General features: G+C 58.2%; 3 protein-coding genes across 8 annotated transcripts in view; 2 read left to right on the top strand and 1 right to left on the bottom strand.

The window, feature by feature from the left end:
• The window catches only part of SNRPB (small nuclear ribonucleoprotein polypeptides B and B1), a 260,152-nt gene that overhangs the window by 3,836 nt on the left and 231,087 nt on the right, over positions 1 to 25,229 (bottom strand). The gene's annotated exons all lie outside the window — the stretch shown is intronic.
• Positions 12 to 15,160, top strand: ELMO2 (engulfment and cell motility 2). Of its 4 annotated transcripts, none has more exons than XM_082226004.1 (22): positions 12 to 86; positions 2,043 to 2,175; positions 2,574 to 2,614; positions 2,829 to 2,901; positions 3,097 to 3,147; positions 3,339 to 3,520; positions 4,857 to 4,956; positions 5,904 to 6,055; positions 6,152 to 6,230; positions 6,506 to 6,541; positions 7,315 to 7,365; positions 7,624 to 7,746; positions 7,832 to 7,966; positions 8,613 to 8,717; positions 8,805 to 8,913; positions 9,181 to 9,317; positions 10,826 to 10,989; positions 11,081 to 11,193; positions 11,984 to 12,091; positions 12,328 to 12,410; positions 12,521 to 12,598; positions 14,194 to 15,160. In XM_082226004.1, exons 2-22 carry the CDS (start codon positions 2,098 to 2,100, stop codon positions 14,392 to 14,394), a joined length of 2,199 nt encoding a protein of 732 aa, XP_082082130.1. In that variant the 5' UTR covers positions 12 to 86; positions 2,043 to 2,097; the 3' UTR covers positions 14,395 to 15,160. The 4 variants fall into 4 exon arrangements, with proteins under 4 accessions (XP_082082130.1, XP_082082132.1, XP_082082133.1 ...); XM_082226005.1 differs by lacking the exon at positions 12 to 86 and adding an exon at positions 834 to 858; XM_082226006.1 differs by lacking the exon at positions 6,506 to 6,541.
• SLC35H1 (solute carrier family 35 member H1) lies at positions 16,520 to 23,759 on the top strand. 2 transcript variants are annotated; one of them, XM_082228174.1, is made up of 9 exons: positions 16,520 to 16,658; positions 16,757 to 16,898; positions 18,097 to 18,160; positions 18,247 to 18,319; positions 18,415 to 18,583; positions 18,682 to 18,765; positions 19,936 to 20,111; positions 20,371 to 20,500; positions 20,626 to 23,759. In XM_082228174.1, the coding sequence occupies exons 1-9, from the start codon at positions 16,548 to 16,550 to the stop codon at positions 20,733 to 20,735; spliced, it is 1,059 nt and encodes a 352-aa protein (XP_082084300.1). In that variant the 5' UTR covers positions 16,520 to 16,547; the 3' UTR covers positions 20,736 to 23,759. The 2 variants fall into 2 exon arrangements, with proteins under 2 accessions (XP_082084300.1, XP_082084301.1); XM_082228175.1 differs by lacking the exon at positions 16,757 to 16,898 and having other exon boundaries at positions 16,564 to 16,658.

Raw genomic sequence — 25,229 nt, 5'->3', positions numbered from 1 at the left:
GCGGGAGGGCGGGACGCAGCCGGGTCCGCGGCCGGAGGGAGAGCGGCGGCGGCGGCGGCGGCGGAGCGTTGGGTCCCGGCGGCCGGGTGAGCGCGGGGCGGGGAGGGCGGCCGGCCTCGGGGGCGGGGGGGGGCGGAGCGGCGACTCTCGGGGCTCCGTTTCCCCCGCCCCCTCTGTCTGTTGGTCACGCAGGGGGGGGGAGGGGCCCGGCGACTTCAAAGGAAGCCTCCCCCCCCGGACGCCGCTCGGGGGGGGAACACGGGCGCCCCCTGCTGGGCCTGCGGGAGACCGGCCGGCCCCCCATCTCCGGACAGAGGCCCTCGCCTCCTGCTGCTCTGGAGAGGCCCGTGGGGGGGGGGGCGCCTGGAGGCTGCCTTCAGGGAGGGAGGGAGGGAGGGAGCGACCCCTCCTTTGGCCTGGAGGAGCTGCTCGGCTTCTTCCCCCAACTGGGCGCCCGGCAAGCATCCCCCCCCCGCTGGGACCTTCCCATAAGCCGCAGCTTTGGGGGGGGGGACTCCTGCTCTTGCCCCCAGTGGGGCAGCTGCGCCTCCCTGGCCCATCTGGGCTCCCCCCTCCCCGGCAGGGTCTGTGGGTGGGAGGGCCTGGGGGGGGGCGAGGGCGCCTGGTCCTGCGCTGCCCAGACACCAGGTTCCTGCGGGAGAGGAGGGGGCAGCCCCCCCCCCAGAAATAGCCCCCGAAATGCCCCCGGGCTTCCTGTCGCCTGGCTCTTCTGCAGAAGGAGGGGCTTCCTCATGGGCTGCTGCTGCTTTTGCTCTCCCAGAACCCGGATGGGGAGCCACAACCCGGACTTGCCTGGGGTGGGCAGCACCCTGAGCCCCCCCCCAGTGCAATGGACAGGTGGGGCTCTGCAGAGAGGCAAAGGAAGGGACTTGGTGTGGGGCAGCTGCCTGGTGGGCTTGGCAGCATATGGGGTTTGCCATGCCTGATGGAAGCCTCTGCCCAGGCATTCAGGGCGGGACGCTGGAGAAACCCATCCTTCTTTTAAAAAGAGCCAGCAGAATGCCTGCATGTGGGCATCCGGAACAGATGCAGCGCTAGCTAAATCTCGGGTTCGATCTGCAGTGCCCTTTATTTCAGGGGTCCATCCCTGGGAGACCCAGCTCCCTGGGCTCACTAACATGAAATAGTTTAGCGCCTTCATCTTCACCTCTCTTAAAAACTAAAGGGCAGATCATAATGGTCAACTGTGATGCCCTTAAAACATATTCAACTTTTCTTGGAAAAACAGGTTGGGTTGGATGTATTGTGTATGTTGCAGCGTGCTTTACTCCCCCCTCCAAAAAAAAAAGAAGACCTGTTCAAAAACTTGCACAGCACATAATGACCCGCATCTCCTAGCAAAACTAAGAGTCGGTCAAATAAAGCTACTGAACTGGCCCTCCAGCAGGGACTTTGTTGGGAGGTTCCCTCTCCTGCTGCTGCTGCTGCTGCCCCCCTGAGCAGAGAGGGAAGGGGGTGGCACATCCCTCAGCCCCCCCCCCCAGAGCAGCAGCCAGGAGAGGGTTAAGTGCGCCTGGCCTTGAATAGGAGGCTGGTGGTGAAGGGGAGGCAGGCAGAGGCACCAGCTGCTCTGGCCCCTGCAAGGCAAAGAGGTGCTGAGCCCGTGTCCTCCCTGGCATCCCTTGGGAGGGGGCCTGGCTGGCTGCTGTGGTCAGGAGAGGGGCCCCTCACTTGCCTGCACTTCCTCTGGGGCAACTCCTTGGCAGAAGAGCAGAGCTGGGGCATCCGGGTCACCCTGCCCTCCCAGCGGCTTCCCAGCTCTAGGAAGGTGGGGCCGGGCAGTCTTTGGGGGTGGTGGTGCTGGGCGCCTCTGAGAGCAGTGCCCCTCCTTGCCAGGTCTTTGTTGGAAGCCGGGGGGGTGGGGGGCAAAGAGCTTGCCTAGCCAGGGGGCTTTGGGCCTTTGTCTTTGGGCCTGTGCAGAGGCTGGGGCTGCTGGGTCCTCGGCGTGCCCGCTTGAGGGGGCATCTCTCGGGCAGAATCCCCTCTGCCCTGGATCTGACTTGCCTTTCCCCTCTGGCTAGGTTTGGGAGGCCCATTCCTCGCCCCCACCTGTGAGGTGGCCGTCAGCCAGGAGGGATGCCACCCCCGTCGGACATTGTCAAGGTGGCTGTGGAGTGGCCGGGGGCCAACGCTCAGCTGCTGGAGATTGACCAGGTGACGGGCGCAGGGGCAGGGACCACGTCTAGCGTCCTGTTCTCACAGTGGCCAGCCAGCACCCGAGGTTCAGAGGCCCGGCTGCCTCCTACTGGAGGGGGGGGCTGGGGCAGAGCTGAGCCCACGTGGCTGGTAGCCATTGAGAGCCCTGTCCTCCTCCTCCCGGAATGGGTCTGACCCTCTTGGAAAGCCCTGCTGGCCAAGCTGCTTCCTGTGGGAGGGAGTTCCAGAGTTCCAGAAGGGCTTTCTTTTCTCTGCCGTCTTTCAACTGTCAGCTTCCTGGGGTGTCCAGGCCTTCTAGTGCTGAATGGTGGGGGGGCCGGGGGGGGAGCTGATCACCTGCCGTCCAGAGGAGAGTTACAGTTCAGGCTTCTCTTTCTCCCCCCTGCCTCTCTCAGAAGCGGCCTCTGGCGTCCATCATCAAGGAGGTCTGTGATGGGTGAGTGGGAACCACAACTGGCTTCATGGGGGCCACGCCAGCCTCTTCCCCCCCCCTCCAGCCAGCTGCTTGCTTGGGGCTCTGGAGCTGCTGGATCCCCTCCTCTGAGCCCCCTCAGTTGCTCTTCCGGCTCCTGGGTGTGGCTCACCTGCCCCCCCCCGCTAGCTTGCTTCCTGAGGGAGGAGGCTGACGTGGTCCTTCCCCCCCCCCTTAGGTGGTCGCTGCCCAACCCAGAGTACTACACGCTGCGCTACGCAGATGGGGCCCAGCTGTACATTACAGAGCAGGTGCGTGGGAGCTGGTTCCTAACCCCCCCATCTAAAAAAGCAGGGAGCGGGCTGTGGGGTGCTGTGCAGCTCCTTGCAACTCTGATCAGGGTGGGGGCCTTGGAGGAAACCCACAGAAGCAGACCAGGAGCCCCGCTGGAGGGCCTCCGCTCCTCTCCCTGTCGTGCTAAGCAGCCTCCCCTTCTTGCCTTGCAGACCCGCTGTGACATCAAGAACGGGACCATCCTCCAGCTGGCGGTTTCTCCAGTAGGTCGGGGCTGCCTTGGGCGGGGGGGGGGTGTTCTTTATCCCCCTTGGAGGATTTGGAGCCTACTGGCTGGCTTTGGGCTCATGGCACGAGGCCACCTCCTCTGGTTCTCTCTCTCCTGCCCGGCTGAGGGGAGCCCCCTGGAGGGGTTGGGGGTTTGCAAGGGGCTAGCTCTTGCCCTGCCCCCCAGTCCAGGGCCGCCCGCCAGCTGATGGACCGGACGCAGTCGCACAGCATGGAGGCTCGGCTGGAGGCCATGAAGGAGCTGGCCAAGCTCTCTGCGGACGTGACCTTTGCCACGGAGTTCATCAACATGGACGGCATCTCGGTCCTCACCCGCCTCGTGGAGAGCGGCACCAAGCTCCTCTCCCAGTAAGTGGGCATCCGGCACCAGCAGCGCTCACTTCCCCGAGGAGGGGCTGTCCTCTAATGCGGACAGTTCTGGCCTTCTCTTTGCTCCAGCCATTTGCAGCCCCCCAGCCTCTTCTGGAGCAGGGCGCTCTTGGTTGGGGGGGAGGCAGCAGAGACTTGGGCGCCCCCTCCTTGGCAGTGTTCTCTTTGCTCTTCCGCAGGGCCTGGCTTTGGGGCTGCTTCTCTCCTCCTGGCATGGGTGGGGGCCGCTGGGGCACCGAGAGGGGAAAGGCCACCGGCTAGAAGGCAATCCTTCCAGGCCAGGGTCCTCTCCCCACTGCTTAGTGTTGTAATGTAAGAACATAAGACTCTCCCCCACTGGATCAGGCCCAAGGGGGCCCACCGAGTCCAGCAGCCTGTTCTGACAGTGGCCAACCAGGTGCCCGCCTGCGGTTATCGGCAGCTGGCATTCAGAAGCCGAGCCACCCGGTGTCCTCTTTGCCTCCAGGCCTTGGTCTGATCTGAAAGCCTTCTAAGGTGATGGCCATCAGTTCAGTTGCACTGTGCGAAGAAGGACTTGGTTTTATCAGTCCTGAATCTTCCAGCTTTCAGTTGCGTGGGATATCCACAAGCCCTGGCGTTAGAAGACAGGGAGGAAAACGTTTCTCTCTCCACTTCTCAATGCCATGCATGATTTTACAAACTTCCATTGTGTTGTGTTTTCTCTAAACAGGCCCAAACGCCGCCACCCTTTCCTTAGCCAAGCCTTCCTAGATGTCTTACTTGATTCGGCTTTTTAAACTTGGTTTTATCTGCATTTTGGCAATGGCATCCTGCCTGCTGTTTTCAAAGTGTTTTCATTGCTGTTTGTAATGAATATTTTATGGTATTATATATACCCTTTAATATGGTTTTTAAAATCTGCTGAATAGTTAATTCAATACCCAAGTTGGCTTTTAGTGGGCAAGCGCAGGGAGGCCTTGGCCTCTTGGTGGCCTGAGCCAATCCTCCTCTGTCCCTGCCAGGCCTTGGCTGGCTGGTCGCTCTGAGTGCCCGGCCTGCTTTGCCCTTCCCTTTTCTGCTCTGGTTCTCCAGACGGCAGCACATCCCACAGGCGGATGGTGGAGCCGCAGAGCATGGAGGGAGCGCAAATTCCTGCCTCTGACCTCTGGGTTGCAGGTGCTGAGGACACTAGGAGGCCCCAGAAGCAGGCGGCTCCCTTTCCCATTGCCCACTATGTGCTGATGTGAGACTGCCAAGACGGTGCCCAGTTGCAGCTCTGCGTGCCATGAGTGGGGAGAGAGGGAGCCCTGGGGGTGCCCCCCCACTGATCTGCCTTCCCCTGTGCCCCCTGCAGCTACAGTGAGATGCTGGCATTCACCCTGACAGCCTTCCTGGAGCTCATGGACCACGGCATCATCTCCTGGGACATGGTGTCCATCAGTTTCATCAAGCAGGTACAGCCTCCGCCAGAGCAGGTGGCAGGGCTGGGCGATCGCTGCTTTTCAACATCTCACCCACTAAACATCACAATGGACCAGTATATTGCCCTGTCTGATATAAGGATGGAGCTATGCAGAGCCCTCGGCTGGCTTCACAGTTTCCCCCTCATTGTGATTTTTGCTGGCTCCTGCTCTTGGGATTCACTGCCCTTGCATGAGGCAGGGGAGAGCTCAGCTGGCAGAGTTAACAGGGGCAGCAGCAGGAACTGAGAGAAGCCTTGGCTGGCTTCGTGGTTTTTCCTGCGTCGTGATTTTTGCATAGCAACCGTGATTCACGATATATTGCCGGGTCAAAAACAAGGAAACTGATACAGTGGTACCTCGGTTCTCAAACTTAATCCATTCCAGAAGTCCGTTCCAAAACCAAAGCGTTCCTAAACCAGGGTGCATTTTCCCATAGAAGGTAATGCAGAATGAATTAATCTGTTCCAGACTTTTAAAAATAACCCCCAAAACAACAATTTAACATGAATTTTACTGTCTAATGAGACCATTGATCCATAAAATGAAAGCAATAAATAATGTATTGCGGTCACACAGTCAGTAGCTGAACTGGGTTCCACACAAAAAAAGAGCCACAGAAACAAAACACAAAATAAATAGCAAAAACAGACAGACCTCAGTGTAACACTCAAAATGGAAGTGTAACACTCAAAATGGAGCACGTTTGGCTTCCGAAAAAAAGTTCGCAAACCGGAAGACTTCTGGGTATGGTGTTTAGCTAGCGTCCAAATTGTTTGAGTACCAAGGCGTTTGAGAACCAAGGCACCACAGTATCACAAAATGGACTTCAAACCAGTTTAGGCAACAGTCCTAGCAGGCGGCAGAGGAGAAGGGGGGCTCCCTGGGCAGGGCAGTGGGCATGCATGCCTCTGGCGCTCAGCAGTCTCCCCCCCCCCCAGATTGCGGGCTACGTGAGCCAGCCGACGGTGGACGTCTCCATCCTACAGCGCTCCTTGGCCATCCTGGAGAGCATGGTGCTCAACAGCCAGAGCCTCTATCAGAAGATTGCCGAGGAGATCACCGTGGGGCAGCTCATTGCCCACCTGCAAGTGTGAGTGGCGCCTCCAGCACTGCGCATCCTGACAGGGAGGGAGGAGGTGGGGGGGCCGCCTGCCGCTCATTCCCTCCCCCCCCTGTGCCCCTGCAGCTCAAACCAGGAGATCCAGACGTATGCCATTGCCTTGATCAACGCCCTCTTTCTGAAGGCCCCGGAGGACAAGAGGCAGGTGGGTGGCTGGGCAAGGGGGTGCCATGGGGTGGGAGGGGAGGGCACCAGCCCTTGCACTCCTTCGCTGATGGGGGGCAGGGGGGAGGAAGGTCTTCCTCCCCAGGTGGTGAGTGGCCGGTCTGTGGATGTGCTGCGTGGCACTGCGTCTGTGTGTGTCTGCCCGTCCCGTCGTCCCCCCCGCCTGCCTGCCTGTCTGCCCTCCCTGCGAAGGGTCTCTGTGCTGACTCTTCTGCCGGCTTCTCTTTGTGTCTCTCTGCTTCCTGTTGTCCGCAGGAGAAGCTCCTTAACCCGCTAGACCTGCCTTGCACTGTAAGTAAATCCCTCAGTCCGGGAGGCTGCTCTCTAAGAGCACTGACGTTTTCTTTCTTCAGAGCCAGAAAGGGGGATGGAAATGTCTTGGGAATAAATGGAGAGAGACCCCCGTACCCTTCCTCTGCCTCTGCCTCAGAGGCAGCCCTGTTCTGTCTCCGTCTGTCTCCGTCTCTGCCTGTGTCTGTCTCTCTCACACACATCTATCTGGCTTGCACACCTTGCATGTGTCCACAGGGAGAGGAGATTGTGGCCGCCTTCTCCTCCCTGGTTCTTTGGCTGCTGAGGCTTAGGGAATCTTCTGAACCCAGGGCAGCATTTTTGCCCTCCTGGACCAGCCGTGGGCTGTAAGCCAGAGGACAAGCTGGGCTGCAGCTCCTGGCTAATCTGGAGAGGGCAAAACCAGGGTGATTCTTTTTCTTTCCCCTCCCACCTGCCCCTGCCACCGCCTGGGTCTGTTGTTGCTGCATCCTGTGGGGTGTGTGCTCTGTGGGTGCACAGGGACGGGCCCAGAGGGAGTGCAGGTGGCCTGGGCTCCTTGGTGGGGCTGCTGAGGTGGGGGCTTTGGGGGTGCAGCTGCTTTGGGTGATGGACAGCCAGAGGACTCTCCGAGGGTGGGAGCAGCCCCTTTGCTGAATGGCTGCGTTGCCTGTGCTTGGAGCAGGCTGTCACGGCACTGCTGGGCTGCTCAGCACCCTTCCCCCCCTCCCCCCGAGGTGGGGCACGGTCGGAGTTTCCTCTCTTTCTCTCTCTCTTCTGTCAACCCCCAACAGGAGATGGCCAACGCCTTTGCTCAGAAGCACCTGCGCTCCATCATCCTGGCAGTGAGTAGGACCAGGCTTTGACCTTGACATAGCTGTGCCTCTGGGCGACCATCTCAGCCCCGTCTCAGGGCACCCAGTCTTTGTGCCCCCCCCCCATTGCACGGTCTCTGGCCTGCAGGCTGCGGGTGTTTCTGGGCACGGACGGTGGGGGCTCCTGTTCCTCCCCAGCCAGGCGTGTCCCTCGCTGGCCAGGGGCTCACGCAGGGAGGGGTTGGCAGGTGAGCCTCTTCCACCTCCCACCTCCCTCTCCTCCCGCAGCACGTCATCCGGGGCAACCGCCCCATCAAGACGGAGATGGCCCATCAGTTGTACGTGCTGCAGGTCCTGACCTTCAACCTCCTGGAGGAGAGAATGATGACCAAAATGGACCCCAGCGACCAGGTGATTGGCAGGACTGTGGCCCCCTCTGTGTGAGCGGCAGCCTCCGCGCTGGGCTCACACTCTGCCCTCTCTCCTCGCTCACCAGGCCCAGAGGGACATCATCTTTGAGCTGCGCAGGATCGCCTTTGACGCCGAGTCGGAGAGCAGCAGCCTCCCTGGGGGCGGGACAGAGAAGAGGAGAGCCATGTACACCAAGGACTACAAGATGCTGGGCTTCATGGTAGGCAGCCCCCAAGACCCTCAGGCCGGGGGGGGGGGCATCTCCTCATTCAGCAGCCTGTTCTCCCCACGGCCAAGCAGTGCCCCAGAGGGAACCAGCAGGCCAGACCAGAGCCCAAGAGCAGCGCTTTCCCCGCCTGCCGTTCCAGCAATGGAGATTTGATTCAGTTTCATATTTATGGTCCACTTTTCCAGCCACAATGTGGAGCTCAAAGCAGCTCACATTCATAACAGTAACATTAGGAAACAACTGACCTTGCAGTCGCTATTCTGTCAAACACAGTAACATGTAAGTAAAGCAAACAACAACAAATTCATCAAAATGATTAATACAATTAAGTAAATTTATAGTATTTCAAAATGCCAGAAAATATCAGAAATCGTTCATCAAAACTATTAATGGGATTCAAAATTCCCAAACTTGGGTCTCCAGCTGTTTTTGGACTACAGTTCCCATTATTGCTGGCCACTGGTCCTGCTAGCAAGTTTGCTGGCCCTCTCTTGGAGCCATCCAGGCTGGTGGCCCTCACTGCCTCTTGTGGGAGGGAGTTCCACAGTTGAATTTTCTGCTTCAGCAGTGGGGGCCCCGTGGGGGCAGCTCCTTCCTTCTGCTGCTGAGGGCAGGCGCTGGTTTTTCTCCCGCGTAGAACCACATCAACCCTGCCCTGGACTTCACCCAGACCCCCCCGGGGATGCTGGCCTTGGACAACATGCTCTACCTGGCCAAGTGCCACCAGGACACTTACATCCGGGTAAGTGGGGAGGGTGCCCCCCCCTGCGAAGGCCGAGGCTCCTGGGCCAGCCCCACCCCCTCACTCTGCTCCCTTCCTGCCCCACAGATCGTCCTGGAGAACAGCAGCCGGGAGGATAAGCACGAGTGTCCCTTTGGGCGCAGCGCCATTGAGCTCACCAAGATGCTGTGCGAGATCCTGCAGGTCGGGGAGCTGCGTAAGTGGGGGGGGGAGCAGCGCTGGGGGGTGGGGGGGGGAGCACCCATAGAGTCTTCTCTTGAGCACTTGTGCCAGAGGGGGCCCTGAAGCTGCCTGTGCAGGAAAGTGGCCTCTGGACTGAAAGCCCCCCCTCCAACCAGGGGATTTACATTGCTTGACTGTGGCCACGATGCCCCTCCCACGCGCTTGGCTTCCTCTTCCTCCCTGGCGCTCCCCCCGAGGTGCCACCCTGGCTGTTCTGACCTCCCTCCCTCTCCCTGCCCAGCCAACGAGGGGCGCAACGACTACCACCCCATGTTTTTCACCCACGACCGCGCCTTCGAGGAGCTCTTTGCCATCTGCATCCAGCTGCTCAACAAGACCTGGAAGGAGATGCGGGCCACGGCGGAGGACTTCAACAAGGTGGGGTGGCCGTGGGGCAGAGGCAGGGGGTGGCGGGAGGGGGCAGCTGCTCTCCAGTGGGCAGGGGTCTCCCCTTCTAGCCCAGCTGGGCCACCTCCCCTTCCTCCTCCTCCATAAGAACAGAATGCCCCACTGGTCTGGCCCAGGTGAGGGAACACACTTTTAAATAGCAAGGAAAGCAAGAGACTCGCAAGCAAAAGCTCCTTGTAAGGACCCAGTTGATTGAAACTATTGCACAATAGGGCAGCCTTGCCAGCGAGCAAAGACTGCCTCAAAGGACGTTTGAACAAAGCTTTTACTGGTATGTATCGCAAAACGTCATGGCATGTATCAAAAGAGGTTACAGGTCAAGGAGTGTCAAAAGTCCAGCTCCGCTCTGTTTTCATCTTTTGTACTTGTCTTCTGGCCTTCAGTAAAGAAAGGCCTGTTGACATTCCCTTATCTTCCTTCCATGTCCCTGGAATGCTTCAAGGTGAAGCTTGCTTCGCCCTCCCGACTCTAAATATACCTTCTTGGCCAGCTGTTGGTGCCCTTCTAGTAATACCAATAAACTTCCCACCCTCCAGGGTCAGAGAAGCATGGAAATGCCATACAGGAGGGAGGCCTGTGAGATTTGCAAAAGGCAGGAACACGAGAATCCAATCACTTGTGGATACATTGACACATCATCCTATAAATGCGTGAAACAACTCGAGCCAAATTTGCATTGAGTCTAGCCCAGCATCCTGTTCTCTCAGTGGACAGCCACATTGCCCATGATGGGAGGCCCATGAATTATAGAATAATAGAATCCTAGAGTTCTATTATTAGAGACCACAAGGGCCATCGAGTCCAACCCCCTGCCAAGCAGGAAACACCATCAGAACACTCCTGACATATGGTTGTCAAGCCTCTGCTTAAAGACCTCCAAAGCAGGAGACTCCACCACACTCCTGGGCAGCAAATTCCACTGTCAAACAGCTCTTACTGTCAGGAAGTTCTTCCTAATGTTTAGGTGGAATCTTCTTTCTTGTAGTTTGGATCCATTGCTCCGTGTCCGCTTCTCCGGAGCAGCAGAAAACAACCTTTCTCCCTCCTCTATGTGACATCCTCTTATATATTTGAAGATGGATATCATATCACCCCTTAACCTCCTCTTCTCCAGGCTAAACATGCCCAGCTCCCTTAGCCGTTCCTCATAAGGCGCCATGAGCAGGATCTGAGTGCGAGAGAACTTTTTCCCACCGCAGATTTTCGGTGAGGGCCATCAAGAAGCATTCCTGCTACTGACCAGGGAGGCAAAGCAGAGCCACTGTGGTCAGTGGCCTCAATAGCCCTTTCAGAGCCACCCAGGCCATCCCTGCCTCCTGCAGGAGGAAGTTCCACAGGTTAACGATGCTCTGCGTGAAAAAGCCCTTCCCTCCCTCGGTCGTTGGATGTTCTCACACTTATGGGAGAAGAGCTTCCCTTCCCTCTCCGTCCCCCCGGCTGTTCTCCCTGCCAGGCGTAATTTTGCCCCCCTCTCCCAGGTGATGCAGGTGGTGCGGGAGCAGATCATGCGGGCGCTGCCCTCGAAGCCCAGCTCCCTGGACCAGTTCAAGAGCAAACTGCGCAGCCTCAGCTACTCGGAGATCCTGCGCCTGCGCCAGTCGGAGCGCATGAGCCAGGACGACTTCCACTCCCCGCCCATCATGTGAGCGGCCGCTTGGGGGGGTCAGGGCTGGGGGTGGCGCCTGGCAGGGGCAGCGGGGGTGCTCACCGGCTGCTGTGTGGCCGCCCCCCAGGGAGCTGCGGGAGAAGATCCAGCCCGAGATCCTGGAGCTCATCAAGCAGCAGCGCCTGAACCGCCTCTGCGAGGGGAGCAGCTTCCGCAAGATTGGGAACCGGCGGAGGCAAGGTGAGGGCAGCGGGGAGGAGAGGGCTGGGGGGGGGGGAATCCTGGCCGCGGCTGGCTCTGCAGGAGGGGAGGGTTGCTCTTGCCTTTGGGTCCCCCCTCTGGGACATTTGCACAGTTCCTGTGAGCTATCTTATGTCCTTATGGAACCTCCAGCTCTGGAGGCAGTCTACCTTGAGTCCTAGATTCTATGTTTAGGGAAGTTTTTAATGACTGATGTTTTAATGTATTTTTAATCTTTTGTTGGAAGCCGCCCAGAGTGGCTGGGAAAACCCAGCCAGATGGGTGGGGTAGAAATAAATCATAATCATAATGATAATTAGGCATTTGGCCCCCGTGGCTTGATGCCCCCCCTTGGGGTCTTTCATTCTTTCCAAACCTTTCCAAACAGATGGTTTTCTCCTCCAGCATAAATCAGAATCTTTTCAGGGCTGCCTCTTCACTTGCCAATTATGTCCGGATTCAAAGGTATTCCACAGCTCACCATGGGAGCTTCTTGGGACTGTCCTAGGATGGAGCCATTGAGCCCAGCGCCCTTGCCTTTTCATCTGGGAGACGGGGATTTCCATCCCTTCTCACAAACAAAAGGGCATTCGCAGACGACTGTGGGTATGGGGCTACATGCCCCTTACCCCCCATTAATCTCTGTCTGGGACCCCTCCTGGGCGCTGGAGCACCCGAGAGGGCAGCTTGCCAGGTTTGCTGCAAAACAGGAAGTCCACTTCTCCGTGATTTCAGAGAAGTGGCCTCCCTGCCTTCTTATGGGCCGTGTGCTGTTCTTGTCGCCCCGCAGAGCGGTTCTGGTTCTGCCGCCTGGCTCTGAACCACAAAGTGCTTCACTATGGGGACCTGGAGGACAACGCCCAGGGGGAGGTCACCTTTGAGGCCCTGCAGGAAAAGAGTGAGTGCCGTGCCAGGCCGGAGGGGGGGGGGTTAGGCGAGGCACTGGGCAGGGGCTCAATGACCAGCCCTCTGGGCAAGGGCAGCCAGCAGCCCCCGGGGGGCTTTTGCTGTGATTCCTGCCTTGCAGGACCCCCGGGGATACCTCCTTCCATCTCTCTGGTTCCGTGGAAGAGGGAAGGGGCTTCTTCCGCTGTTCTTGCCCAGCCTGACCAGCAGCCCCTCTCTCTCGCCCAGTTCCCGTTGCAGACATCAAGGCCGTCGTCACTGGGAAGGACTGTCCGCACATGAAGGAGAAGGGGGCTCTGAAGCAGAACAAGGTAGCTGGCTGGGGATGGGAGGAAGACCCGGGGGGGGGGTGTCCTTGGCAGGGGGTGGGGACTGGCCTCCTTGGCTCACCAGCCCCTGCTCTCCCTCTTCCCATCCACAGGAGGCTCTGGAGTTGGCCTTTTCCATCCTGTACGATCCGGATGAGACCCTGAACTTCATAGCCCCCAACAAATACGAGGTGAGTCAGGAGTGAGGGGAAGCTGCCTTCCTCCCGATAGATGGCCCTGCTCCTGCAATGCACTTCCTCCTCCTGGCTTGTCCCGTGGCTGCGGTTCCGAGTCATTGAATTGTAGAGCTGGAAGGCACCCCAGGGGCCATGTAGTCCAGCCCCGCGATGCAGGAATCTCGGCTCAAGCAGCCCTGACAGATGACCGTCCAACCTCTGCTCAGTAACCTCCTGGGAAGGAGAGTCCCCCACCTCCCAAAGGGAGACCCTTCCACAGTCTAACGGCTCTTACTGCCAGAACGTTCTTCCTGGTGTTTCACTGGAATCTCCTTTCTTGTAGGCATGGGTTCGAGTCCTACCCTGCAGAGCAAGAGAAAACATGGGGCAGCCCTTGAGAGATTTGACGACGGCTCTCATATCTCCTGTCACTTCCTCTAGGGAAAGGGCTGTTCTTTCTGAAGGAAGCCCAGGCCACTCGGGGCTTTCACAAAACCAGGGGAGAGCGTTTGTGGGTGAAGCAGAGACTGTCTCCTTCCTCTTGAGCCCAGAAAATCGAAAGGAGGGCTGAAAGGGGGTGGGGGCCCTGCCTTTTACCCAGGAGGCTTTCTTGTGCCCCTGCCCCCAGCTAGGGAAGCCATCCCCCGTCTCCATGTGGAGATTCTTAGAGCAATCTCTGTGTCCGGCTGCCCCATCTGGGCTGCTCTTCCTCCATTCCCCCCCCCCCGCTGCTTTGCTGCCTCTCTGCAGCCCCCCCCCCGCCCTTGACTCTTTCCTCTCCGTCAACCTCAGCTCCTTTTCTCAAACCTTGCAGGGCTGACCATGTAGCTGCCCACCAACTTCCTTCCTGCCTCCCTCTCTCTCTCTCTCCCCTCTCTCTTGCCTGTATCTGCAAAGCTGCTCAGTCTCTGGAGAGTCAAGGGGGGGGGAGAGAGAGACATGAATCCCACCATGGAAAATGGAAGGGAGCTCAGTGGCTGAGGAGAGAGGGACGTGGCAGGGTTGAGGAGCCTGATTTTCTTGCTTGGTTTTCTTCTGAAATAATGTGCATTGCTTTCCAAAATGAAAGGTTATGCAAAATTCTGCAAATTGCAGGGTTATCAGGCAGGATCTGGTGGCAATATACAGTCCACGTACAGTTACAGATCACAGTCAGGTAAAAACAAGGCACAAAATAAAACCCAAAGAAATTAAACGGCAGGTCCGTGAGTGCATGGAAGGGGGCATAATGGCAGAGACATGAGACAAGGCGAGGGGGCAAGACGTGGACCCCGTTAACTCAAGGGAAAGGAAGGAAGGCTATTAGATGCCATTATATGGGAAGATCTTTTTGGATGAGGCCTCTGAGTCCGGCATCCTGTTCTCACAGAGGAGAGGACTCCCGGGGAAGCCCTTCCTGGGAGGTTTGTGAGCACAGCTTGTCTGTCTGTCAGCTGCCATTCCTGCATGACCCTCGGGGTCCCTTCCAACCCCACAATTCTGTGATGAAGGAAGCGGGGGCAGGTGTCTCCCCCCCGCAACATGTCAGGGGGCATGAGGAGGGGCAGCCAGGCCACACACCCCCTATGGTCCTTCCTGGGGTCTCAGGTCCCTCCTCCCCTCCCCCGCAGTACTGCATCTGGATTGACGGCCTGAACGCCCTCCTGGGGAAGGAGATGGGCAGCGACCTGACCAAGAGTGACCTGGACACGCTGCTCAGCATGGAGATGAAGCTGCGGCTGCTGGACCTGGAGAACATCCCCATCCCGGAGGTGCCCCCGCCCGTCCCCAAGGAGCCCAGCAGCTACGACTTCGTCTACCACTACGGATGACGCCCCTCGGCAGCAGAGGCAGGGCGGGGGGATCAGCCTCCGGCCCCCTCCAGCGCATGCCCAGGACCTCTTCTTCATGCTGGGGTGGGGGTGGCCTCCTCTCCAGCTGCGGAAGGAGGGATCCTGCTGGGCAGTCGCGTTTGGGGGTTTTTTATGCTACAAGACTCTCCCCTCCATGGCAGCTGTTCTCCGCCCTGCAGCAGGGGGCAGCCAGAGCTCGGCTACTCCAGAATCAGCCGGCTGCGCTGGAGGGCTGAGCGTGCTCTGAAGCCCCCCCCCCCGCCCCCCCGTGGCATTCCCTGCAGATCTGTGGCAGAGCCGTCCTTGGTGTGCCTTTGCCTGATGTGCTTGGCCTGAGACCGCTGGGGGCTCTTGCCTTCCCCGGGAAGGGGGCTGGCAGATGGGGGCTGGCAGCAGAGCCTCATCCATGACTGTCTTTGGGGCCTGCCTTGTAGGGGGCTGGGCGAGGTGACCCCTGGGGACCCTTTCCAACTCTACCATTACATGATTCTCTTACTTTCCAGGCAGGCAGGGGCTCCATCCTGTGAGCCCAGCAGTGGCAAATGCAGCCCGTGGTACAGCTTCTGCCCCCCCCCATCTAGGCTCCCCTGGGTGGAAGAGCACTGAGACGCCTCCCCCACCAACCCAAGAAAGGCTGCCAGTCTAGCTGCTTTCACCTGGCAGTGGGGCACAGTGCACAGGCTGGACCTGGCATGCCCCTCACCCCCTCCCCGATCTTTGCATTAAAGGCTGTTTCCTCCTTTTTGCCGGCTCCTGTTTCCTTCTTGCACAGACCAGGCTGTGGGAGGGGAAGAAGCGGACTGTTCCCTGGGAGGGAGAAAGGGCTTCCTGCTTCTTGTGGGTGCCAGTGCCTCTCCCCACCCCCCACCCCAGGCAGAAGTGAGAGCTGCCTGGTGAAGATGGATTTCAGAGGAGAAGTGAGTGGGCAGCAACACGTCCCATTTTCCCTCTGAAAACTGGCAGTAAACACCGGAGGTTCTGCTCAGGCAGGTCTTATTTTGAGCAGAATATGGGTGCTTGTGAGGCTTCCTGCGATTTTGGGAGACTGGGGACACGGACCCCCGCTTGCGAGGGCAGCCCAACCCTTCTCTGCCTGCTTGGCAGGGGGCTGTGTCTTGCCTCCCCACATTGAAGGCTTCAGCTTAAACCCTGTGGGCACAATCATCCCTGCTGCCCCCTGCTCCCTTTTCGGAGTGGCTGGTTGGATTACAGCCAAATTTGGGCCACTTCATGAGTGGAGCATCGCTGTCAACCTTCCCTTTTTTGGGGGGGAAATTCCCTTATTCCAGCGCTGTTTCCTTCTGCTATCCCGGATGGTTAGATATCCCATAGACTGTCCCTGGGACAGGTGAGGCTGCTGATCCCTTCTTTTCAAATCTGAAAGTTGACAGCTATGGGATGGAGGGGGGTCAGGTCTAGCCAGCCAGGGGCCCATGGATGCCTTGTGGGGCTGGACTCCCAGCCTCCCACCCCTAACTGGTGAGGATTCTGGGAGACACTTGGACCCGGCCCCTCCTTGGGTGTTTGGGGAGACCCTGGAAGAGCTGCTGCGGCAAGGACGCTGCAGAGGTTTCCCAGAGCAAGCCGTGCCAGGCTCAAGGCCGCTCTGCATCTGCCCGCTGGGTGCCTCCGGGAAAAGGTGGTGGGTGCAGTAGGGCAGGGACAAGGGGATCAGGCCCCGCAGCTGCCTCGCTCGCCTCCCAGCCAGCCAGGTGCCCCGCCTGGAAGTCCCACTTGGCCCCCGGCGGGCCCCTCCTGCCAGTGGGCGGCAGCAATCAGAGTCCGGACCTGGGTTCGAATTCACCCCCGGCCCGTGAAGGCCACGGGGAGTAACCTGCGCCAGTGACTGGTTCGGCCTCGCCTGCCTCGCAGGGATGGGGGGTCAGATGAGCAGGGGGAGAACCAGGCAATCGGACCTTCAGCTCCCAGGACCAGAAGGGGGGCAAGAAATGCAACGCCCTTAATGAAGGAAGCCGAGGGGCGCGGCGCCTCCCCAGGGTGCAGGGACGGCAGGCGCCGCCAGGAGGCGCTCGTCTTCGCCGCCGGAGAAGGCGGGAGGGGCCGCTCTGGCGCGGCGAGTCGGAAGGGGCGGGGCCTGTGGCCGGAAGCGGCTGCCGGGAGGGCGCGGCGGGATGCGGCCCCCGGGGGGCGGCGCGGGGTCGGCGGCGCTGGCGGCGGGGCTGGTGCTGCTCTACTACGCCTTCTCCATCGGCATCACCTTCTACAACAAGTGGATCATGAAGGTGGGCGGGGGAGGGGGAGGGAGAGGCGCCCCTCCCCCACCCGCCCCTCCCCCCTCCCGGCTCACCCCCCCTCTCTTCTCCCCCTCCCCCCCCCGCAGAGCTTCGGCTTCCCGCTCTTCATGACGCTGCTGCACCTGCTGGTCATCTTCGCCCTCTCGGGCCTGACGCGCCGCTGCGCCCGGAGACCCGCCCGGCCGCTGCTGCCCTGGGCCGCCTACCTGCGCCAGGTGGGCCCCGCAGGTGAGGCCGCGGGACAGGCAGGAGGGGGGGCCGCTCCCTCGGCTCCTGGGAAGTCGGGGTGGGGGGGACCCAGGCCCGTCTAGCTTAAAGGTCAAGGGACCCCTGACCATGAGGTCCAGTCGTGGCCGACTCTGGGGTTGCGTCGCTCATCTCGCTTTATTGGCCGAGGGAGCCGGCGTACAGCTTCCGGGTCATGTGGCCAGCATGACTAAGCCGCTTCTGGCAAACCAGAGCAGCGCACGGAAACACCGTTTACCTTCCCGCTGGAGCGGTACCTATTTATCTACTTGCACTTTGACGTGCTTTTGAACTGCTAGGTTGCCAGGAGCAGGGACCCAGCAATGGGAGCTCACCCTGTCGTGGGGATTCGAACCGCCGACCTTCTGATCAGCAAGCCCTAGACTCTGTGGTGTAACCCACAGCGCCACCCGCATCCCATAGCTCTAGCTTAGGGCCCCCAAAAAAATTTAAAGGGAAAAAACACTGAATGTACATTTCCAAAACATAAGATAAAAAACAAATAAAACCGATATACAGCAACAGTGTTTTGTGTTGTGTAGGTTCTTATTTGTTATGTGCAAATGGCTTGAGATACCTATTAGTTCTGTTAATTACCATCTTGCATATATTCAAAACAAAAAACAGCGACAATTTGCTGTTGACAAAGGACAGCTGGACATAGAAAGGACCCCATCACCTTCAGTAGCTTAGGGCCTTCTCAAACCTAAATCCGGCCCTGGGGTGACCATTAGCCTTGAATTTCTGCACAAGCAGGCAGGCAGGACCAGAAGCATCAAGGCGAAGGGGCAGGACACACCTCTCCACGCCTTCTTTCACGGTTTGTGAAAATACGCCTGCTCCTGTGGAGGGCAGCAGTTGGTTCTTCTCCTCTCCTGTTCCTCACACTTGGAGTCCACAGGGAAAGGGACCCAGGAAAGAGAAGGAAAAATGCGGAATGTACAATTTGTTCTTCCATATTTTACTGCTGGAAGAGGTGGAGGTTGGGCCGGTAGCTCAGTCACAGGGGAGGAAGGTGGCAACATTCTATCCCCGAATGTTAGTTGCTTGGGGGCAAAGAAGAAGGGCTGTAGCCATTGTCCTCGTCTTGGGGGCTTCCTGGACACATCTTGGCTGACTAGCTGTGGGTGAGACAGCCAGGCTGACCTCTCGCTCGGTCCTCTTTCTCTTTGCCTCTCAGCTCTGTCAACGGCCCTGGACGTGGGGCTCAGCAACTGGAGCTTCCTCTACATCACCGTCTCGCTGTGAGTATGGGGTGGGGTCTTGTGAAGACGCTGCCTGTCTCTCTTGCCTGCCTGCCTGACGGCCTCCTTCCTCCCTGGCCTTGCAGCTACACCATGACCAAGTCCTCGGCTGTCCTCTTCATCTTGTTCTTCTCTCTGGTCTTCAAGCTGGAGGAGCCGGTGAGCGCCCAGCCCCAGACCCCCCAAGGCTGAGCGGGAGGGGATCATTGGGCCTGCGGCCACCAGCCAACCTGCACTGTTCTTCTTCCCACCAGAGGGCGGCGCTGGTGCTGGTGGTGCTGCTCATTGCGGGGGGGCTCTTCCTCTTCACCTACAAGGCGACACAGTTTGACATGGAGGGCTTTGCCATGGTGCTGGGCGCCTCCTTCCTGGGCGGAATCCGCTGGACACTGACACAGATACTTCTGCAGAAGGACGAACTGGGTATGTGCCCCTCTGGGGCGGGTGTCGGGGGGGGGCAGGCAACACCCTGCTCCGTTTCCTCCTCCTTGATGGGCTCCCCCTTCTCCCCCTTCTGGCAGGACTCCAGAATCCCATAGACACCATGTTCCACCTGCAGCCAGCCATGTTCCTGGGCCTCTTCCCCCTCTTCGCGGCATTTGAGGGTAAGTTGTCTGGGTGCAGCGGGGACAGAAATGGCACCTGAGCGGGAAGCAGCAGAGCAGGGGATCCAGGGGCAAATCTTCTCCCAGGGGAGCTGTTCCCCAAAAGGGTGCTTGTCTGGGGGTTTCTTACTCCAGGGCAGTGGTTCCCAACCTTTTTTTGGTCGTGCCGCACCTAAGCATCTCTAAAATCCGGGTCCCCCCACATAACATATAATTCTTATTATTCAAAAAGTGAACTAATCACGTGGAGGAAGCCTAAAAGGCCATTAACTGTTAATAACTCATTCTCAAATTGCCCCCCTTAAAAATCAAATTGCCCCCCTGTGCCCCACATTGGGAACCATGACTCTAGGGAATTCACTGGGGTCCAAGCAGGGTTTAGGTTCCTTCTCCAAAGCTGTTGGCTGGTACGTTCATAGCTCCAGTCATGTAGAAGGGGGGAGGGAGAGATTCTGGGGAGAAATGGAGAAATGTAAAATAGTCTTTTGTTAGATGTGGACAGAATGTGCTGGGTTGTATCCAGTCCCATAGACCCAGGGAAGCGAATGGAGGTGGCTAGACAGCGCCCTGTGATGGCGCATCGTGCATAAGTGGAAGAGAACAATGAGCAGGGGGAAAGCCACGTCCGTCAGGCTACTCTGGGCTGGTTCTTTAGTTCTCGGCAAACAGAAGTTACAAATTTAGAGCTGGAGCTGCAAGACAGGGCAGCGCCCAAAAGCATCTCAGTTGATAGGAAATTTTAAAAACATCAACGTTGAAAATCAAAACTGTCACCCCTGTGGAAACCCAAAGAAATGCTGTATTTGGACTTGGGAATTATTTGTTTGCTTCAGTGCAGTCTTGCGGCCACCAAAGCAGCTCCTCTTCCTGTAGGAAAAGCTCTTAGTGGACCCCTCAGGCCTCCCCCCCCCTGCAGGTGGTCAGGCAACTTTCCTGGTCAGTTGCAAGGAATATTTTCCTTGGCTGCGGAGGGAGAGAAACCCTTGGAGTGTTTGTCAATCTGTTGCTGAGTTTCTGCCTGCTCAAAGGTGGGTCAGCCTCCCCAGAACAGGGCTGAGCTTCCCTGGGCCCCTGGCCCTGAGGGCCCCTAGGGCTGAGCACCCTCCCTTGGAAGTCCAGCCCACGGCACTTGCTTCCTGAGCCCTCTCTCTCTCCCCCCCTTCCTCCCAGGCCTGCCCTTGTCTGCGTCGGAGAAGCTCTTCCGTTTCCACGAGGTGGACCGCCTGCTGGGCCTCTTGGGCAAGCTGGCCCTGGGGGGGCTGCTGGCCTTTGGGCTGGGCTTCTCCGAGTTCCTCCTGGTGTCGAAAACCTCCAGCCTCACCTTGTCCATCTCTGGCATTTTCAAGGTATTGGGTGGCCTTTCCTCCTCTGGCCCTTCCTTGCCTAGCCAGCCAACCCATGGCCCCAGTCGCCTCTTGCTTGGCCCTGGGTGGGAGCCCATGAGTCTTTGGGGTGGGGTCTTCCCTTTGTCCCAGGGAGGCCTGAGGAGCATCTGTGCCCCTGTGAGAAGTACTCAGTCCACCCCCTTCCCAATATGAGACTTTCAATCGGCTCCTGGGGCCGCCAGTCCTGGCGGCTGTGACTCGCCCCTGCTCTTGTCCTCAGGAGGTCTGCACTCTTCTGCTGGCCACGCACCTCATGGGAGACCACCTGAGCCTCTTGAACTGGCTGGGCTTCGTCGTCTGCCTCCTGGGGCTCTCCCTCCACGTTGCGCTGAAGGCTCTCAGTGCCACAGGTAATGTTGGGGGTGGTGGGGTCTTGGGACTTGGGCTTCCTGCGTAGCCAAGGTTTGGGGTGGGGGCCGGAGAAGCCCTGCTGCCTGTTGGGGGCCGGCTGACCAGTGCCTCCTTCTCTGCGCAGGGCAAAAGGGTGCCAGGCAGCCCAAGGAGTCTTGCTCCAGTCCGGACTTGGAGTTGCTGCTGCTCCACCACCAGCAGGAAGAGGACCCTGCGGGATTCCCCCAGCGCTGAAACACGCCCGCAGCTCAGCCAAGAGAGCCCAAGGCAGGGGGAGCCTGCCACCCCAGAGGGCTTCAAATGGGGGGGGGGGCTCGGGACCCCTCAGAAGGGAAGAGGCTGAAGCCCTTGGGCCCTGGTGTTATGGGACAGATCTTGGGGGTGGGGGAGCCTCAGGAAGCTTGGCGGGTGCAGGTGCTGCGTTGGGTCTCCGTGGCTCAGAGAGGGAGATTGGGGGAGGCTGTAAAGTGCGGCTGTAAAGTGCCATCCTGTGAGCCTTCATGGATGGCAACATTGGGTGCCTCCTTTCTGCGCCCATCTTTGTGCCCTCTGGCCTGCGTGCCCCTTGGGGTCGGAGGCAGTGCCACGTGAATGTGTTAAGAAGCGAAAAGGCTCTTGGGGTTGGAGGACCAGCTGGTGCTTGGGGAGACATGTTGGGACCAAAGTGGGCTGAGGCCAGAGAGCAGCCGAGAGCCTCTGGCTTTCTGCTTCTGGGTTTGCAGCAGTCCCTGGAGTTTGGAGGGGGTGGGCATCACGGTGGTCTCAGAACGAGGCGCTTCTGAGATGGTACTCAGAGCTCCAGCTACTGGAGGAAGCAGTAGAAACCTGCCACGAACTTGGGCAGGGTGTGGGCAGAGAGAGAGAGTTGGGCATAGGACCAGAAGGTAGCCTTGCGGAAAGCAGGCTGGGAGCTGGAGTCCTGAATGCGGAATGCCCTGGAGCAGTCAGGCTGCCTGGGTGAAAAGGAGCCCTCGCTGCTCACCTCTGCGCTTGGCGTGAGGCTCCCTTACTGCTGACATCTTGAGGACATGGGAGGCCAGTTTGGGAGTTTCCACTCCCCATCTCTGGGCTCTGGAGAGTAGCATTTCAGTGTCCTGAACCCTCTTCACCCTTGCTTGGAAGTAAGTCCCATGGAAGTCATCCGGATTTGCAAGCAAGCATGTCTCGGATCGCAGCCTTGGGGTAGAATGTGGCAGCCGCCTTGCCAGTTCCCCTCCACCCCCAGCTGTGGCTGCTCAGAATGGCCCTGGGCAGCTGGCAAGAAGGACACGGGGTGGCGCTGGCAGCCGCTATCACCATTCAGAGGTGTGCATGGTATTCTGAAATGCAGCTGTGCCATCCATTCAGATGAAATGGTGGTGCTTGTGGTTTTAGTTGGACCAAAGCAGGTCCATCCAGCCTGGCCTCTGGCCTCCCAGAGTGGCCGGTCAGATGCCCCCAAGGGAGACCTCCAAGGAGGACTGAATGTGGCAGCAGGGCTCTTCCCCACCCTGATTTCTGGAGGCGGCATGGAGTCGCGCTCTTTCCAGTCGCCACTTGCAGCCACTCTTCCTCTGTGACGCTGTCCCTGGCTAAAGCCAGCTGAGCTGGTGGCCATCTCTGCCTCTCCTGGGAGCAAATCCCAGAGTTTAACTCTTCACCGTGTGAAGAAGAGCCTCCTTCTCTCCCCACCCCAAATCTCCCTCTTCCTTGGTGACCCTTCTTGGGTTCTAGTAGCAGGAGAGGGAGGAAAACCTTGCTCATTTTGCCCAGTTTCATCCATCATGTTTCCATTTTCTAACCTCAGCCTGTTGCAACCTTTCCTCAAAGGGCAGCTGCTCCAGCCCTTTAATCTGGGGGGGGGGGGGGAGCTGTTGGTTGGTTGCTTTTTCACCCTTGAACATTTTGCCCTTCGTTTTCTAGAGATTTTTCCAGCTCTGCTGTGCTTCTTCTGGAGACGAAGTGAGCAGAACCAGACTGTATCCCATATTTAGCCACCATAAATTTTCATAAGGAAAATGAGATGACCCGACTACCCTTATGGAAATCTATGACAGGATCACACTTGGAATCCTGTAGGCGGCTTTGCTTTTGATCCCTAATGTTGGATTTGACACATTCACAGCTGCTGCACATTCACTTGACATTTTCAGCTCCCCCTCAGCCCCAAGATCCCTTTCCTCACCCGTCACTCGGAGGATGTACAGTCACATTGAACCACATTTGCCATTTTGTCACCTGGCTGGCTTGGTGGCAGGAGGGGAACCCTGGGGATCCCTTGGCTGTCCATTTTCCCCTCACCATTCTCAATAACGTGATGTTGTCCACAAACTTGACCAGCTCTCTGCTGATCCTTTGCTTTGGATCCTTTATGATCAAGTTAAAAATCGTGATAAAAAAATCCTTCCAGAAACAAAAGCTCATACCAGTAACCAACTTGGTTGGTCTCTAAGGTGCTACAGAAAGGATTTTTTTTATTTTGTTTTGACTACGGCAGACCAACACGGCTACCTACCTCTAATTAAAAATCATGGTTCCCTGCATGGAGCCTCTCTAATAATAATAATAATAATAATAATAATAATAATAATAATAATAATAAATTTTATTTATTTTCTGCCTTGCAGGAATGCAAGGATGTTCATTCCTCCTCGCTGCTTCCTGTTCAAGCAGTCGCCCTTCCAGGAGAGGGCCTGTCCTTTCCTTCCATGGCTGCTAAATATGCCTCATATCTTGGGAACATTTGGTGGGAAGTGGAGTTTCTGCAAGAGAGGAGAGTTGCCTCTTTGCTGAGCTTGTTAAGATTCTTGAATTCCCCACTGGTGTTAAGTGAGTGACCTTCATTCCACGGCTGAGGAGGGTCAGGGTCAGGCCTGGCTGGCCCTTGCCTGCCTGATGCCCTGAGCAAAAGGCTTTGTCCTCCTGGGCCCATTGTCTGCCTGGCCTTTGATTTGCAGGGACAATTTGCTCTTGTGTTGCTCCTCGCCTCCTCTAAGCCCCCGTGAACTCAACTGCCTTCTTGCCTGCCCTTTTCCTAATTTGCGGTCAGTGCTCTTATTTTGAGTTGCAACCACAACTGCCCTTCAAGACAAGGCACGTGGGCAATTGCGTTTAGTTGAAGAGCAGCCGTGGCAGAGATGCAGAGAATCCACAAAGCTGCCAGGGAGAATCCCAAGAGCAGAATATTCTGGCGGGGGGAGCCTGAAATGTACATTCCACAAAAACGCACAGCTGCTTTCAAGCATCCAAAGGCACCCTATAAACTTCTTAACAAAGGAAGTGTAATTGTCTGTGTGTCTTAAATGTTTTTAGTGTAAGTTGTTGAATTTGCAATCTTTTGGAAAAGGTGTGATTGTGAAGAAAGACACCCATGTTCTCCTTCGCCTGGAGGGGACGGTGTTCTGCGGTGTCAGGCCACAGATCTGGACCTGCCAAGGAGCCGTGTCCTTGCACCCCCCCATACAGCCCCACCTCTCAGTCCCAAGGACCTCGGCTGCTGTGGCTGTCTGGCACTTCCCTGTGCTGTGCTGATCTCTGTTCCTGCCCCCTGCTGAGGAGGGGGGCTTCTTGGCCCCCAGGTGCTCTGCCCCAAACAAGCTCCACAAACCGGAAGGAGTTGGGAGATGCCCCAGCGTTCTGCCTGTCAGCCCTTTCCTCCTCCATGCTGGGCGCGACTGGAGTGGCCAGGGGCCAGCCACTGTTCCATGGCAACGCTGTGGGAGGCCAGGGGTGTTGCTGTGTGCTTGCGTTGGTTCTGGAGGAGCCATGCTGAAGAAGGCCCCCTCTCTGTGCAGGGAAGGATCCTTTGCGTAAGCTGGAAGTGACCGTGGGAATAGAAATGGGGGGGGGGAGAGGGAGTTGCCAAAAGCAAGGGAGAGTGGAAATCAGACATGAAACCATCTATCCCACCTCAAAATACCGTAGATGGTGCAGCAGCAGAGGAGCCACTGCAGAGAGCAGCAGGAGGAACGGCCTTGGGAAGGTGGATGGGGAGGAGGAAGGAGGCAGTAGCTGCCTTTGGGCATTGGTGGTGGGGGAGGGGAAGGAGGCCGAGTTGCCAGTCTGAAGGGGCCCAGAGGAAGAAGAGCACCTTCAGGCGAGGCTGGCTTAGCAGCGATAGACTTTGCCACAGCAGCCTTTGAAGCATAAGAAAACTGTGATTCATGTCGGGATGGAAGCATCTCCTGTGACGGGAACCTGGACGGCCAAGCACACCATCTTGGGGAGTGGGCAGGAAGAGACAGGTGTTTTCTTTCCTGCCGCCCCAGTGGCTTTGGCCACACTCAGGAAGCGGGCAGCAGGTGGCGCTGCTGTGCCAGGCGCCCGTCTGCTGGGCTGCTGCTTCCTCCTGCCTGTGTTTGGCCTGCAGCAGCCAAATGAAAACCTCAGCAGCTTGGAGGGCCTGGGTTGGGGGCTTCTGGGGGGCAGCAGGGCCTCTGAATCCTCTCCTTCCCAGGCAGTGGGTCCTGCTGTGCTCTGCAGCTTCCTCCTGGGCTCCAAGTTGTGGAGGCGTTTCCAGGGGGCGCTGGGAAGTCGCACTCCGATGACCCCTGGCATTTGCCCCCTGCTCCTGCTGAGGGCTGCTGGAGAAGGGTGAAGAGGCAGCTGCCACTCAAGGTGTAAAACCGAAGATCCCCTCCTGGATCAGGCCAAAGGTGGAGGGCACCTCACCTGTCCTGTTCTCTCACAGTGGTCAGCCAGGTGCTGCCACAGGAAGGTCCACAGGCAGCAAGGCAGGAGACCTTGGCA

Source organism: Podarcis vaucheri (genome assembly GCF_965113315.1).
Source record: "Podarcis vaucheri genome assembly, chromosome: 6".
In the NCBI taxonomy this organism is placed as follows: domain Eukaryota; kingdom Metazoa; phylum Chordata; class Lepidosauria; order Squamata; family Lacertidae; genus Podarcis; species Podarcis vaucheri.
Note: the sequence above shows the minus strand (reverse complement) of the source record. Positions and strands in the feature narration are given on the sequence as shown.

What these genes read in the sequence shown, in the direction of transcription:
- ELMO2 (XM_082226004.1), top strand. Translation starts at nt 2,098, where the DNA reads ATGCCACCCCCGTCGGACATTGTCAAGGTGGCTGTGGAGTGGCCGGGG. An exon ending in AAATGGACCCCAGCGACCAG is followed by an intron (nt 7,747 to 7,831) that starts GTGATTGGCAGG and finishes CTCGCTCACCAG; the next exon opens with GCCCAGAGGGACATCATCTT. An exon ending in TTCCACTCCCCGCCCATCAT is followed by an intron (nt 10,990 to 11,080) that starts GTGAGCGGCCGC and finishes GCCGCCCCCCAG; the next exon opens with GGAGCTGCGGGAGAAGATCC.
- SLC35H1 (XM_082228174.1), top strand. Translation starts at nt 16,548, where the DNA reads ATGCGGCCCCCGGGGGGCGGCGCGGGGTCGGCGGCGCTGGCGGCGGGG. An exon ending in CTCTACATCACCGTCTCGCT is followed by an intron (nt 18,161 to 18,246) that starts GTGAGTATGGGG and finishes CTGGCCTTGCAG; the next exon opens with CTACACCATGACCAAGTCCT. An exon ending in GAAGGCTCTCAGTGCCACAG is followed by an intron (nt 20,501 to 20,625) that starts GTAATGTTGGGG and finishes TTCTCTGCGCAG; the next exon opens with GGCAAAAGGGTGCCAGGCAG.